The 15,968-nt window shown below is 47.0% G+C and overlaps 1 protein-coding gene and 1 long non-coding RNA gene across 2 annotated transcripts; one reads left to right on the top strand and one right to left on the bottom strand.

The window, feature by feature from the left end:
• Positions 1 to 1,079: 1,079 nt before the first annotated feature.
• On the bottom strand, positions 1,080 to 14,391 carry LOC129386991 (uncharacterized). The gene is made up of 4 exons (XM_055075613.1): positions 14,181 to 14,391; positions 10,627 to 10,769; positions 3,986 to 4,090; positions 1,080 to 2,168 (listed from the first exon to the last, which is right to left on the bottom strand). Exons 1-4 carry the CDS (start codon positions 14,206 to 14,208, stop codon positions 2,028 to 2,030), a joined length of 417 nt encoding a protein of 138 aa, XP_054931588.1. The 5' UTR covers positions 14,209 to 14,391; the 3' UTR covers positions 1,080 to 2,027.
• Positions 10,890 to 14,016, top strand: LOC129386992 (uncharacterized). Its single transcript, XR_011891248.1, has 3 exons — positions 10,890 to 11,315; positions 11,790 to 11,863; positions 13,609 to 14,016. It is a non-coding gene; the product is annotated as an uncharacterized lncRNA (long non-coding RNA).
• Positions 14,392 to 15,968: the final 1,577 nt, after the last annotated feature.

Here is a 15,968-nt window from a genome sequence, read left to right as displayed (position 1 = left end):
AAGTGCGTTTCGCTCCGCTGTAGAGGGCGTTCAGAAACGACCGCTCTAATTTCGTGTGGCGACGTAAGTGTTGCGTGATGATTTTCTTCGGCGTTTAAAGAAAGCCCGCGAAATTTTAAATAAAACCACGTGAATTCGCCTATGCGCTATCGTATGCAGCGCTTTCAAGCACACTTCGTGCAAAAGAACCGTGCGCGCGGACCATGCCGAAGTGAGCGGCTGTGGCTATTGTCTTCGCAGTGCGTCTGCATCTTTTTAGCGGTGCCACACGGAAAGGAAGCGCCGTCGTCCCTGATAAGCGATCGGTACGACGCATGGTTCGGAGCGGTCCAATACGACAGCGCACGAGCGCAGTCACGTGGTTTTAATTCATGTTTCGCGGGCTTTCTTTAAACACCGGAAAAAGAAAAAGCACCACGCAGCATGTACGTTGCCACAAAAAATCAGATGAGTTGTTTCTGAACCCCCTCTACAACGCAACGAAACGCACTCTGGCTATAGTGAACAATAAAGACATTTCATAACTCATGTTAGTTAATTAATTACACGGAATATAAAAAAAATGCTCTAAAGAGCACCACATGGCGGCAAACCATATGTCGTGGTTTTATTCTGCTGCGGTTAACCGCTTTATTAAAATGCTTAGTTCAATTTACGTGAAACACCCTGTATATGCCCCAGCCATTTACGTTCGCTCAATTAAGTGACGTCATGGGGGAGGCGCACTTTCGTTGTCCGGTGTCCAAGAGTTAAAATCATCTGGAGCATTCGGCCTGGCCTCCTTGAGCATCTCGTGCATGATCTCTCGAGTACTTGGTCCTAGTCGCAAAATGTGATGAATGCTTGCCGTATAGAGACGCTGTAGCTTTTTTTCTTACCTTTCTCCATGGAGGCTCGTCTAATTTGTCTTACCGTTCTACGGAGGTTGCAGTATGCGTGGCGCTTGCTCGGGTGTCCGTCGCTATTTTGGGGTGATCTTGTACTTACCTTGTTTTTAGTCTGGCCTTGAAATGGCGGCTTTCGTTTCCTTTATAATAAGGACGTGTGTTCATAAGTTCTCGTGACGATTTTATTGTACACTCTGAATAACACTTGTCTAGTGTGGCCAGTCGGTCTGTTTTGCCGTCGCTTATAAAAAAAATGAAAACACAGGCCGGCGCCACGATGAGGCCCCACATGGCCAATGGGCATGCAAGGTCCATGTGCTGTAGGGCGAACATAAGTGGAACCTTGAAATTACTTCAAAGTAATTACTGAGGACGCTGGCGGCCACTCGACCACTCTATTTAACTGCTATTCAGATAGTAGTGCTATAGTGACTCCCTATACTGACTTCCCCTTTTCTCTTGCAATTTTGTGCGCGTGCTGGAAAGTGGCAAAGTGAGCATTTTCGCACTAATGTTTATTCTGTGTGAAATACCGTAATGTTTAGTCTTAAAGTAAGTGGAGGTTCCTAAGCAAGGAAATATTCAAACAGTAAACCCTGGTGGAAATGCTCCTTTGGAGATCCATCAGTAGCTCAACGTTTCTTTATGGGTTTGAGAGTGCCTGCTTGGGAATACTTGTTTACCAATAAGCAACTGGATGACATTTATTCCTGACAAAGCCAGATACTTGTACTGACAACTTTCGTAAGTCTCTGGGCCAGAAAAACAAAAAAAAGAAATAAAAGGCCGAGATACGAGAAAATAGTGAAATTCATTAGCTTTCCAAGATTTTGTATATATATATATATATATATATATATATATATAAGAAGCTGGCCTTTCAGTTTCTCTGCTGTAATAATCATCATTCTTCTTCAAATTAAATAGAATCAATGGGCTGGAAGAACACTCTATTAGCACAATTTGACTCCGTGTTTCCCTTGTTCTCCTAAATGAAATGACAGTGCTTGAAGGACATTCTATAGCAGTACAATTGGAGTGAGCGTTTTCTCTGTGTTTTTTTTTAAAATCAAGATTGTGGCACTACGTGCCAGTGAGGCGACTGGCGCCTTGTACGCTGTCTGCCTTCTTTTTCCTCTCTCAGCGCTGTACACAGATTTCCCGATGTTCCTCGGCCATGGTGTCTCGGTACAGGACCTCGGCCTCAGCCCTTGATGTGGGTCTGGATCTCTGCGGGCGCTGCGGCTTTGTGTCCTTCGTGAAGTAGTCGCCGACCAGCGTCTAGTAATAGTATGTGAGTTTGAAATGAAAAAAAAATCAAGATATAAGTGCAGAGCTGTAACTGCCTCTCACTAGGAAGTCACCTCAACAGTACCGCACGCGCAGAGGATATTGGGAATGCAAGAAGTGAGAGAAAAGGGGGAGAGAGTAGAGCGTAAAGGCCGTCGAGAGGTAGAAGTAGTTGAAGCGAAACGAGACTTATATTCGGGTAAATAGGCTATTGAATTTGAAAACTCAAATAAGGCTGCGAAAGCTCGCTCGAGGAAGGACCTATACCTACTTGGGAAAAGAAAAGCCTCAGGGTTGCCAGTGGGGAGCTCAGGGCACAAGCACACGAATGCGAACTACGAAATCCAGCAAGTCGTGGCTTCTCTAGAGTCTCGATAATAAATTGAAATATTTCGTTGCATTCATTCATTCATAAATTGAAATATTCCGTTGCATTCATTCATTCATTCATTCGGTGTGCTGTTAAAGGCGTTTCTCCCATTTGCACAATACGCGATGAAAGCAGATGGAGGGTGGGTGTAGCCACGATCAACCATCACGCAATCGAGTGTGCAGGTGTTACGACCTATGCTTTACGATAATTATTATATTAAAATGGAGTGGCGCTAGATGTAGTTCAAGCATGCATGCATAAATGAAACTTAGATGTGGCCCGACGGCACGAAGATCTCGAGCGCGTACGCACGATGTGGCAACGCCTTTATTATTTTTGAGACGTACTCGGCGATTTCTACTCCCGCCCACTTGCCAACCCTTACCATTTTATTTTACAGCAAACTGCTACTGCGACGATCCAGTTTAAAGCAAACTTTCAGGTATGAGGAACACGGCACGTTTGGTTGGTTTCAAGTAGGCCCAACGCGAAAGAAATCTGATTAAAACGAAGCGCTAATTCGGATAAATTGAACTTCCGCAGTCGTCCCTGACACCTGCTATCCAGTCTAGCAAGAGGCCCTTATCGGCACTCTTGGAGTAAGTGATGCTAGCTACCTAGGCAGCAAATGGTGATTCTGTAGACGCAAACAGCTGCGCAAATGTCGACGAGCAGGTGCAACGCGCAGGGCTGACACCGAAAAGGGTGATTAAAAAGACCCTCGATGTCCACCTGCAGTCAAACAATTGTGGTGAGGACACCACCCAGTCGTGCTCTTGTATTATGTAGCTGATAACGGCCTGGATCCTTTGGTACATTTGTTTAGCAACATGAGGAGAATGAGGACACTTTTTGCAAGCTCAGTAAAATTTCAGCTTCTGTGAAGAGCACAGGTTTGCCAAATGCCGGCAAGTAACAGTTGCTGCATGGCCTAAGCGTTATTAAAGCAACGTATAGCATCGCGAAATGTTAACGAGTGACTTACTTTTTCACACGTGCTTTTCTTTCTTTTGGTGCAGTTTCATTCGTTTATTTGTAGGGTTTGCCAGGAACAATGAGCTCTGTTATTTATATCTTTTCTGTTAAGATGAACTTTCCGTACAGTGAGCAGCTATCGACGGCTACTTCGACTGAGTTTTAACGGGAACCTACTGCATTTAACATTTAGCATATCCAAGCGCGGCGCCGACTTGACGAATCTGCGGGCGAAAATGGTCAAATCAACATACCTGCACTCAACTGTTTTCCTATGAAGGGTCTCCGAATTCAACAGCCTACTGTATACAGGGCAACTATGGCAGCTGCTATCAAACACCAGTAATGTCTTGAGCGGCAGTTCGAGCCAGGAATGAGCCGATTCCGCAACTGGCGATTTTGCTTGCTGCGTACGCGACACAGTTTAGTACAGCGGTACGAGGCATACAGTTTTACTTACGTGACTGGTGAAAGCCATGAATATGTTCACATCACCACTTGTAGTGTTGCTTGAAAGAGGCGTGACTGGTGGAACGCTCGCCCCCTCGGACCTGTGTTGAGTGAGCTAGGCATACAAAACCGTAAACAGATGCACACATAACTACGGTACTAAGCAGCATCGATGCACATTGGTGAGCACTTGGGCAAATCTTGCGAACGTATTTCCATTGCATGCGCTGTCGTGAGTAAGAAGCATAAATTGTCACGTGAAGTCGAAAAGGCTGCAGACATCTCTAGGCTAAGTTGCGATTGTGTGAGGAAGACTTTTATGTTTCTGAAAGTGACCGAAGGGTCGTCGGTGAAGTCTTTAGACAGCTGCACTCTCGGGATAAATACGCTCGCGGAAGTGCCGCCTGGGCCGTGAGAGGCAGCGGGTAACACTCCCCGGGGACCAACTCTGTGCACGCATAAAAAAAAAAACAAAGAAAGCGAACGAGATGATGGTCGCCGCGTTATCCCCATCGATAAAGTGCCGCATGCGTATTGGGAAAGACGCGGGATCAACTCCTACCTACGGCGAGTTAGCTAATCGTACACTTTCTCTTCCCTTTATCTTGTTAAGGCGAAAGCACTATGTGTCTCATTGGTCGAAAAATTCGATGTCAGGCGTCATCAAAAAATTAACCGTCTGGTGTTATGGCACCAAAATTGATCGGCACCAAAATTAATGGGAGTCGAACCTTCGACCTTTGGTGGGACTGAAGTTCAATGGCACCAAAATTGGTGCTGCCACCATTGATGGTGGAACCGACGACCATTGCTAGGGGTCAAATCTACGAGCTTTGGTGTTAAGGCTAAGTTAATTTGGTGGGAGAACACAAGTAATGGGAAGTAACAACGCCTTCGGTCGAGAATTTCAAGTAATTTAATGAATGTCTCGTAAGCGCGCGGGCTTTCGCCTCTTCTCTTTCGAATATGTTAAAGTGACTTAACCTTTGCTGTTACATTACAGTTAGGCGTAACAATAACATTCCCTTACGCTTTATCTGGCCTCATTGTTCGTTACATCAAATAGTTGTGAGTAGCAAAACACCGAGCCCCTTCGATCCTCTTATGATTCTCGCTCTAACACACTTTTGTGTTCTATCTCGCATGTTCTTTCTTAATTTGCGGCGTACCTGCGCTGGTATTGTCGTCTTCACCATCGGTTCCATCAGCGCACCTGGGAAGGAGACCGCTTGGAAACTAATGGCCCCCTTTACGGCTTGTGTACGCCTCCACTAGTTGTTCAGGTTCGAAAAAAAAACTTTTGGATTTTCATGTGCCGAAACCAGGATCTGATTGTTGAAACATATGGGTGATAGCGCGAACAGACGACCACAAGAAAGGAGACACGTACACCAACTCGCCCAAAAAAGAAGTCTTGATGAAGTTCTGATTGTTGGGCACGCCATACTTGGGGGACTCCGGGATAATTTTGGCCACCTGGGATTATTTAACGTGTAACAAAATCTAAGTACATGAGCGTTTTTTTTTGTGCATTTCACCACATTGAAGTGCGGCAGCCGCTTCTGGGATCGAACCCTCGAGCACTGAAGAGCAATGCCATAGCCACCAAGCTACCGCGGCGGGTAGCAAAGGTTTTCATGGGGGACGATTCTGCCCAGCATTACCAATTTTCCTTGCAAAAATTTTCGCTTACCAATGCTGAACATCCGCTAGAATCCGCTAAATGTATGTGAGCATTGGCTAAACATCCGTTTAGTGAAATATGAGCGAGAAACTGGGTAGAAAATAGTGAACAGATATATTTATAAGTAGCTATATAGTATCAGTTACAATGACAACCAAACTGGGATTGCTAGAAAGACATATCCAGATTTCCGAATTTTCATGGTGGGGCGTTTGAACCTTCCACAAAGTGGTTAATAAATACTTTCACAAAGAAAAAAATTGCGGCTCTACGAAGTGAACTCGGTTGGATTAGTTGCACGAACCAAGAATTCATTGTAACATTCAAGGGCATACCCTCTCAAAGACTCTGAACAAGAAGTTTTTTTGACTGGGACGAAGAAACGCCTCCGGATGCATCTCGGCGAGCATGGTCATACATCTCCAACTGTGCTTTGAGGCTGCTCGTTGAACAGGCTGAACAATCCACTGGTAAACATTATAAATTAGTTTCAAAAGTTCACTATCCACTCGTTCATGGTTCGTAGGGAGATAAATCTTAGAATCACTGCTAGCAGAAAACTTAAGGAATGAGAGGCGGATTTAAAAACAAAATACGTACCAACTCTTCCAGTCGAGCTTTAGCTTCTTAGAAAACGGAAACTTTCTTTAAGGTTTCCCAGCTTGCAACTTCCCGAGGATATACCGCCTACCTTGTGGAAGCTTCAGCTTCTAGTCCTGCCGGTGCCGTCAAGATACGCGATCTACTTGCCAAAACGCTGAAGGCTGCCGCCATAGTAGAGCTCGAGGAGGTGCGCGACGTCGGCCATGCAAAGCTTGGGCGCCCAGACGTCAAGCAGATCACGTGGAAGCTAGTCGGACGCATCGCTGGCGACATATACGAGACCAATGACGTACAACGCGGGGTAATACGGGGTGTCATGGCTCCGCCTGTTGCAAATGAAGGGAAGATAAACGATAAGGGAAATGCATGAAAGCTTGCTGAGTTGGCAGGCTGAGCCCGGTTGGTCATCTTTCATTGGGGAAGGGAGAAAAGGTACTAGAAGATGAATACACGTCGTGTCTATAGAAGGTGCATCTACGCTTGTGCATTCATTATCACGATCATTCTCTCTGTCATCGACAGTACATCACCAATTTACGGTGCTTTGTAACAATAATGCAATTTGAGACGTCTGCCACCGCTCTTATTGGAATGTATTGATCTGCCGCCCTTCTTTGATGATGTCACTGCTTGAAATCGAGTAGTGCTGCTATCTAAAGCTCTTTGTCTGGCACCGAGGCTCTATGGAGGACGAGTGTGAGAACGAGGATAAATACCCAAGGACGCTCTCGGAAATGCTGCTCGTGAAAGAACAAAAAAGTACTGTGCCAGCAGAAATATGGTCTGCATCCGGGACTAAACTTGAACAGGAAACGCTGTGTTGCCGTAAGGATCACAATCCATGTCAACACCGTAGCAAAGGTCATGTTCGTGACGCAAACGCCAGCTGCTCTCGTTGACAGAGCGCCATCTGTGTGAAACAGGCGCTGTGATTTCTTCCACTCTTTACCTTGCCCGGAGACTTGCTAAGCCTTGTTTTTGGCGCATACCCACAATGGGGAGATAGCCTTAAGTATGATGGTTAAGACGAACGGGAAAAAGACGGTGAATTAGCGTTTCGTAAATTATAGCAAACAGATAATAAAATCCTGTAGAAGAAAGATATAAATAGAAGGAAATTGACCTATAGGCCGATTTCCTTCTATAAACTATAAAAATATGTCTATCAGCTCCCTCCGCCTATCCTATTTCTAAAAGCTTTCTTTTTATTTTCTGTAACGATAGCTGTTAAGGGGTAGGACGTATTGATATTGTTGCATCTGTGGCGGGTGCCACCATCATGTTTTGTTACCAGGAGAACTAAACAGAACACAACAAGGGAAAAAAAAAAAGAGGAGGCGTGCTGGAGGCGTGCCGAACGACCTTGATCCCTGCGGGATCCTATCCGGTCAGTGATCAGGAAAGAGCTTAGCAAGTTGCAGACACCTCAGACTCCAACTGCACTATCATCGACGTTGTCCGGAACGAATTTAGGCGGGTCATACGGGATCCAGAGCGTGAGCAACAGTCGATGCAGCGCATCCTAGTGTACGCCGACGTGCTCGGGCAAACCGGGGTACAAAGTAGTGCAGCAGTTGAGGCGGCCGTTCCCTACCCGCCGACAGCACGCAGCGCACCTCGTCTGCTGGAACCAATGGCTGCCTATCCGCCTACAGCGCGCAGTGCAACTCGTTTTGTGGAGCGAATGCCCCGGAAAAGTGACGTCTGGCGTCACCACGAGCGCAGGCCTCTGTGTTTTCACTGCGGAGAAGCGGGTCACCTGTATGGGTTCTGCCCGTACTGTCAAGCTAGGTTAAGAGGTTTTCTCTTAAGTGCACCATGCCCCGAAACGGTGAACGACCAGCCGAGATTGAAGAATATTTGTTCACGCGCCAAGGCTCAATGCATTACTCCACGCCAACGTCAACCACGGTCACCGTCGCCCATGCGCTACCGATCCCCTAGCCCACGCGCGTCTCCGAGATTGCCTAGGCGTCGTTCACCAAGCCCGCACCAGGAAAACTAAAGCAAGCGACCTGTAAAGGTGAGGCCGCTGATAACCACAGTTACGAAGATCCTCCAACACAATTTCAATGCGATGATGAGGTAATTCTAGTAAATAAGTGCAGTAACGAAAAGATTGCGTCAGATTTGCCGTTGACAATACATGGATGCGAGTAGAATGCCTGGAGAAATGGAGAAGAAATTGAAAAAAAGGTTGTGATGCAGTGGACTGGCCCGCAGATACGCATGGGGGTGGTCATCTTAGTATGCCCGTTGGCAGAGGCACCGAGAGACTTAAAATAAGAGGCTTCATTTCCGTTTCTGACTTTATTGTACGGTCATAATGTTCAAGGGAACTTACACTAGGATTTTCTAAAAGCTAATCGCACCATAATTAAACTACTTAGGTGAATTTGAATTTTTAAAACCGCCTCATAGTGTAGCATTAGATTACAAGATTTTGCGTTTTTGCTTGCGCACTGAGAATGATGCCATCGATGGGAGAGCATGTGGCTGCGGGTTGCAGTACATAAGTTTGTGTATGCTTTCGAGAAAAAGTTGTGAGTTCAGCGCTGTCCCGTGTGTTCCTGCCTTCTGTCTTCGTCGTCTTGTGCTGCCCCTTTCAACGTGTTCAACGTACATCCAGTGCGTCATTCTCGACAGGACAAGCTACATCTGTGCAGGAATCGGAGCAGCGACGTCTTGCTGCATGGTGCGTTGTTGAGGATGATGTAACTGGGCCACCACGCTGCAGTGTAATGGTTCATGTGGAGAATGAAACATTCTGCGACCGCGAAGGCATAGCGAATGGAAACTTAGGCGTTGTTTTGAACAAAGATCAGTTACCGTCAACCAGACTCCCGGAAGCACAAAAGAAACGGATATATGCCCTGATAAAGGATTTTTCTGACCGCTTCTCCACTTCCTCGAAGATAAGGCTTACGTCTGTTGCAAAGCTCAGAATTATAACAGAGGACGCCACGAGACCGGTATACCAGCCCCCCTATCGAGTTTCACCAAAAGAAAGGGAGATGATCAAAAAGCAAGTAGAGGAGATGCTTTCAGGTGACGTTATTCAGCCTTCCAACAGTCCGTGGGCAGCTGCCGTAGTGCTCGTTAAGAAAAATATAACACACTTCGATTCCGTGTTGACTACCATGAACTGAACAGCGTAACTAAACGGGGCGAATACCCCCTTCCGCGTATCGATGAAGGGTTAGGTCGGCTCCAATGTGCAAAATTTTCTCCCCCTTTGACCTCAAGAGTGGATATTGGCAAAGATAGGTGGATGAGCGGGACCGTGAGCTCTGGGCAAGACTTGCTTAAAGAACTGGACAGGCAAGTCTTGCCCAGAGCTCATGCCTGACAGCTTCTCTGATCAGGCACTTGGCCTCATGAACACGGGATAACCCACACTTGTCCTCGTTAGCGTTGCTGAAGCCCTGTTGAAGCGCATGTCACCACAGATAATTAATGCCTCTCAGCCTTCCACGCTTTACAAAAGTCGCGGTTATTCCGTATATCCACGGCATATCGCATTGATCGAAAAGGATTGGCCAGTGGGCTAATGTAGAAGTGGTTTTCCCGCTCCCGATAAACTGCGATCTTTGCGCAGATTGACCAGTGCGTGTACCCCCAAAAAGCTTGCTTGCAAAAAGAGACATCAGTCAAAGTTCGTTGACTGTGCAGAAGGAATACTTTATAATGTGCCTTTGAACTGTGGGTGTAACTATGTTGGTCAGAGCGGACGATGCCTTAATGACAGGCCACAGGAGCATCGCTACACTGTGATAGCATTGAATGATAGAATGCTGGCTGTAGAAATTGTACGCGTGATCAGGGCAGACGCCACAAATACGGTCACGTGTAAACCAGTATATAATGCATGCTCAATTGTCAGCAAAAATCGTAATCAATTAACCCGGGAAATCATCGAAGCGGAATTGATTGACAGGTGTGGTGACACCTGTGAGTCAAAACCGTTCATCGCACTTCCCAGCAAGGAGCTCTCCTTCTTGCGTAGAGATGGGTATTTTCTGCGGGTGGCGCACACGTGATGTGTCACAGATTCTGCTACATATGTGGTCATTTGCTTCAATATAAAACGATGTTGTAAGTCTACGCTCGTGTGCCTCAGCCTCTTCTTCGTCCTCGTCTTGTGCGCAAAAGGTTGCACTACCAACACGCTCAAACAGACACCTTAACATCTCGCAGTATCAACAGCAAAGAAACAAAGAAATGCATAGTGATGTTCGGCTGAGGTTCAACTGATAAATATACCATTGCAAAATATAACACCTTAGTATAAGCATGGTCATAAAGAATTACACAGGAACTGCCGAAATAAAAGCACAACGAGCCATCAATTATCGCCAACTTACGAGGGTGCAACCTAAATACGGAACGGCGTCTTCATCGAGTTTTGAACTTCGCACCTCGTCGTGGCCCGGCATAGCATGTGATCCCAGAGGCTGTTTGCGACGCAATCGTGTGTTCCCTTTCCCAAAGATGACGATTGTACGTACTGCAAAAAAAAAAGAAAGTCAGATAAGGCCTACGTTTCTCCTGCTGGTGCTCCCGAAGTCAGCGCAAGCTAAAGAATCGCAGGCGGCAACAGTTTGTTTCCCCCCTCTCTCTCTCTCTCTTTCTTTATATCGGAATTTCTGCATCAGAACGGCAAGTTGGTCGGCTAACATCATCCTAATCAGCGTCTTTGTTACCGTTTATTTCACGTCATTTGATTTCGACCCGTTCTGCGCATTTGAACGTTGCCAACTTCGTCGCGATAGTAAGCGATGTAGCCTGCACCGATGTCGGGCCTTTCTTTGACCCATGTTGCCATTTTGCCATACGTCGGTGCGTGTGGTTGCGTTCAAGAGTGCTCACATAATTTCGTGAATATCTTTGGCTTCTGGCGTCAAGCTGCAATTAACGTCGCTTTTTCGAAAGGACCACGGAGTCACCGAAAGAATGCTGGCTGCTCATTTTTGTAGGATATTCCCGTGGCTCGTGGTTAGAACAACGCTGGAACGTATAGCCGGGTCAAGCTACGTTTCCCCGCAGACGACAGGTGAGACTAATTCTTGAATCAGTTCTGAAATAATTCAGCACCAGCAACATTTCGGGTAGCTGCTAAGCTAAATGCCCTGCCCTCATTTTTGTTTCTGCAAAACGCTTTCTTTTGCCTGCTCGCGAAGTAGGCGTATCAACCGTTAAATACAATACAATTGCTTGTCCAGCGCAGCACGCCACTGTACTTCATGTCGCTGGGTTGAAAAAAAATTATTTCCTATCACACTGTATGACTTCGGCCATATCCTCGCAATTCAACGTTGCTTTTGCTGCAGTAGAAGGCGAGGTAGTCGGCACTGATAACGCGGCCTGTTTTAACGTTGGTGGCCATTTTGCCTTAGTCGGTGCATGTGACTGAGCGCAAGAGCATTCACGTGTTTTCGTGAATTATTTTGGCTTGTGCCGTGAGGCCGCAACCTTTTCGAATGCGCCAAAATTTGACTGAAAGAATGCTGGCTGTTTGCGCACGCAGGACTTCCCCGTCGCTCTTGGTTCGAAGAACGGGGGGACGAACAGCCCGGCCAAGCTACGCTTCCCAAGAACAAGGTGAGCGCAATTCTTCCGTTAATTAGAAGTGTAGTAATTACGCTAAATGAACTTATTGTGTAGTAGCTATGCGATATGTACCTCTTCGCTGTAAAACGCGTTCTTTTTCCTGCTCTCGAAATGTACGCGTGTCAACAGTTCGACAAATGCACGACAGCTGTCACAACAGTGCAGCTTGTCGCCGAATTGGATGTCGGCGGGATGAAAACATAACCTCTTCGTTATATATTCCGAAACTCCATTCAAAACTTGCTAAAAGTGTATTTAAGGATTCTTGCCGACTTTGCGTTTTACAATGTTTTTGCTGGTTTCTATTGCGGCACCATCGGTGGAAAACTTGCCGAATCAGGGATACGCCGCGAGCCAATAATTGTGCGGAAAGATCAATTTTACGCAGATCCAAGGCACACATTGGAATCTACTTGAAGCGAAACTTTATATTGAAATCCTATACAACTAATGGTGACGCGTGCAGTTTAATGCGACCTTATGCATTGAGTAAATTCAGTGTTTGTGCACAACTTTAATTTCGTGCAATTTTTACACTCGTGCTGTACGCCCTTCCGTAGCTATTTCTAAACGCAAACACCAAATCAGGCGGATGCACAGTGTGACCCATCTGCGGAGCGATGTCACGAGGGTGATCGAAGGCGATCCGTGATGCTGGTCGAGGGAACTGATCGCTTGTGTGTGTAGATCTAGAAGTAGGTGACATTTGTTTTCGGAACATATTCGAGGCAGTTGTAATCTTGAAAGAAAGCGCGGTCCAGCGGCTCCTCCTAGACGGTCACAGACGACCATGCCAGGTCGCGATCTTTTTGAGCGTGAACAAGGGAGCACGTGGCTTTCCGTACTGCCAACGCAGTTTAGCACCGAGAAGCACTGCGTATGCGCTGTGCGTCATTGCTGTGCGACGTACGCTTAAGGAGCGATAAGAATGTTTAACTTGCAATTACATTCCACAGGATGTATGAATAAACATGAAAATGTTATTCTTCGCCGACGATCCCAAGATCATTCTGCGTCCTTCAACTAGGCTGTTGCCACGCATGGGTATTATATTTCTGGGCGTATTGTAAAAGTAACCTCCTGTCTTCGAGGAAGGTATGTGTATCCGTCCATTGATCAGAGCAGCTGTTGCACCTCAGCGTGGCGCGTGTTTCGGAGATATCGGGGACATTGTCAGACTTTCACTCAGATAGATACTCTCAGCGTTCCATCTGCGCCCAGGTGCACAGGCCGCTAAAGACTGTCAATAGGATTATACAAGCATTCAGCCAGGAAGGCCGCATTTCTGACGCCCCACATAGACGTCGACCAAGTACAACGACGGATGAAGAGGACGCGCTTGTGGTAGTTGCCATCACGGAGAAACTATCTCAGTCCGCGAGAGAAGTTTTGGAGCTGCTGGATGTGGACGCTTCGGCTGTTACTATACGTAGACGTCTCTGGAGTGTTGGACAACGAAGTTCTGTGGCTGCGTCAAATCCTGTCTTCATATGCTTGGAACAAGGCGTCTCGAGTGCAGTTTGCCGAAGCGAACGGCTCGTGGACTTCCGATGACCGGGGTCAAGTAATCTTTTCGGATGAGTCTACTTTTTCAACACGTCGAAACCAACGCGTACGAGTGCGGCGAGCAAGAGGGACACGGTAAGAGTACTTTTTCCAACCGGTCTTTATTTTCTGCGAACGACTAAATATAATATGATTTCCATGCATGCAGTTACGAGCCAGCCAATGTGCAGGTAGTCGCCGCGAGTCGACGCACCTGCGTGGTGTTCCAGGCACGGTCTCGGGCCTCCACTCCCCATCGAGGGCGCTCTCCTGGCCGGTCAATGACGCTGACAACATCTACGAAAATATCTTGGGGCGCGTGAGAGCAGCCATGGTGCAACACCCGATTTATTCAGCGACTTGTGGACGAGTTGTTGGTAGCTGTTTGCCAAGAGTGGGAGCATTTTAGAGCAAGTAGCCTTGTGCCTGCCCTGTATTCTTCAATACTGTCTGGAATGGCAGCAGTTGTTGCTGAGAAAGGAGATATGACAAAATACTAAAGAAAATCAAGCAGCGAATAATTGCAATTTCTATCTGTCGCTTCAGTGTTCCAACATTTCTTGAAAAGTGCACAAAATAAAAGTTTGGATGTTTGCGTTTCTTTGCTCCTTTTCTGCATTGTGTGACTAAAAGAACCCTGGAGAAAACAAAAAAAAGTAACTGGGTAACGATTTCCTGGTAATTAAGGAGGAAGCATGAATAGATGGAAAGACAGGGAGCTTAGTAAATAGGGTAAAGCTAAGGAGTAGGAATACAGTCTTACCTGGAAGCATTCCAATTTGTTTAGTCATAATGCGGTCACCGCCGAGGAAAATAACGGCTAGCAGACGACAAACGAGCGCTCCGTTGACTTGATGCGCTTGAAGGGAAGATGCCGCGTAAGGGCACGGATGTTGAGACACCGGATAACTGCGTCCGTAATGCAGAAAGCCACTTGCTTCCTTGTTCACGTTCAAAAAGATGGCGACTGTACAGCTCTGTCTACTGTCGGAGGGAATACGCGAGCGCTTGGCTCATGTTCCGCGCAGCGCCTGCTACAGGAAGCGGCGAAAACCATGCGCAAAACGACGCAGGGCCGGTGCGCGCCGCGCGTCGTCTGCTACCGAGCCACCCCTTCGCTTTCCTCGCACGCAGTCACCCTACTGCAATAACGTCGAGGCCACCCAGTCCAACACTTGACGGATAAACGTTTCGTGTACTGCGACGCGTGAGACATAAAAAGCACACAAATACTCACTTCTACTGCAGCGGTGTAGAATGCGAATAAGCAGCAGCAGAGCTATGTTATATACGGTATTTTCGGAGAAGTCGGATGACGCCGCTATGCTGCGTCTCGAGTGAACATTCCGCGGACGGAAACGTTCCCAACACCGTCGGCCAGCACGAATTCTCAGTTTGCTTCTGTACGTTAGTGTCTACCCCACAATACTTCATGCGTTTCGGTAAAGCTATATCTTCGAAGGCCTAAGGCCTTCGAAGGTATCAAGTTTGATTAAAGAATGCTAGGTGTACACGGCGCTTCCCATCTTTGAGCAATTGAATCGACAGACAGCACGACGTAGCGAAACACCACTGAAACATGCCGTGCACAACGGTGCGGCAAAGAAACTAGTGCAAGTCGTTTCGTTGAGTCATATGCCACGGTACATCCACGAAATGAATGCGTGTTTCGGTCTGTCGCGCGATAACGTCCGAACGCGAAGCTTCTTACAGAAAAGCTGGCTGTCAAGTCAAGCGCTTTCTTTTTATCCTTCAAATCAGGTTCATCGCAACCGCGGCTCGAGAGGTGAGAGCGAATGCTGCGCGTTGGCGAAGCGAAGGGGTGGTGCGGAAACAGACGACGCGCGGCATGTGACGTTTCGCGTATGCGCTGGGTTTTCGCCGCTTCCTGTGCCTGATGCTGCGTGGAGCATGAGCCACGCGCTCTCGTCTTCTCTCCAACAGTGGACCCACCTGTACTCTTCGCTGTTGCAACTACGTGCTTATGTGCGTAAGTATCTTTGAAGAACGACATCATCAGTATGGCGAATAACAATTACGATGCTTTTGTTAATAAACTGGGGCGCAGGACGCATACTGATACGTAATAGGAATTTGACGATCTTAACTTTTATGTTTCAGTCTTTTGTTCTGCATCACTTGCGGTGCTATTTATAACGTTCAGTCATTGCTTTTTTTCAGTCCCCTATGTAATGCCTATAAAAGGGCCTTTAGGTTACGTGAATAAAAAAAAAAAGCTATTGATGCGCGCACGGCCAGTGGTCCGGGAGCAGCATCTAGGGCGATGACTTTCGCAGGGAATCACGCTGGTACTGTGGCAGTATACCGAGTATATGGCTGAAAGCGTTTCTCGCCTTGTACTAAGATTGCTGTCTGAAGGTGTACAACATAGTTAAAGGTTTCGCGTCGTTATAACCTTTCGCCGTGGTTCTCACATACGCGTGCGATGTCTTTTCTTTTTCATTGGTGCCGAGGACGAACGGCACGAGATATCGGCGTGTTCGGGTCGTGCTCGCATCTACCGGGCAAAGGCGATGCTGGCCTTTCATGC

The sequence above is a fragment of the Dermacentor andersoni genome, chromosome 11 (genome assembly GCF_023375885.2).
Source record: "Dermacentor andersoni chromosome 11, qqDerAnde1_hic_scaffold, whole genome shotgun sequence".
Taxonomy (NCBI): Eukaryota; Metazoa; Arthropoda; class Arachnida; order Ixodida; family Ixodidae; genus Dermacentor; species Dermacentor andersoni.
Note: the sequence above shows the minus strand (reverse complement) of the source record. Positions and strands in the feature narration are given on the sequence as shown.

What these genes read in the sequence shown, in the direction of transcription:
- LOC129386991 (XM_055075613.1), bottom strand. Translation starts at nt 14,208, where the DNA reads ATGACTAAACAAATTGGAATGCTTCCAG. An exon ending in CGTATTTAGGTTGCACCCTC is followed by an intron (nt 4,091 to 10,626) that starts GTAAGTTGGCGA and finishes TTGTATGCCTAG; the next exon opens with CTCACTCAACACAGGTCCGA. An exon ending in TCATGGCTTTCACCAGTCAC is followed by an intron (nt 2,169 to 3,985) that starts GTAAGTAAAACT and finishes TACTATTACTAG; the next exon opens with ACGCTGGTCGGCGACTACTT.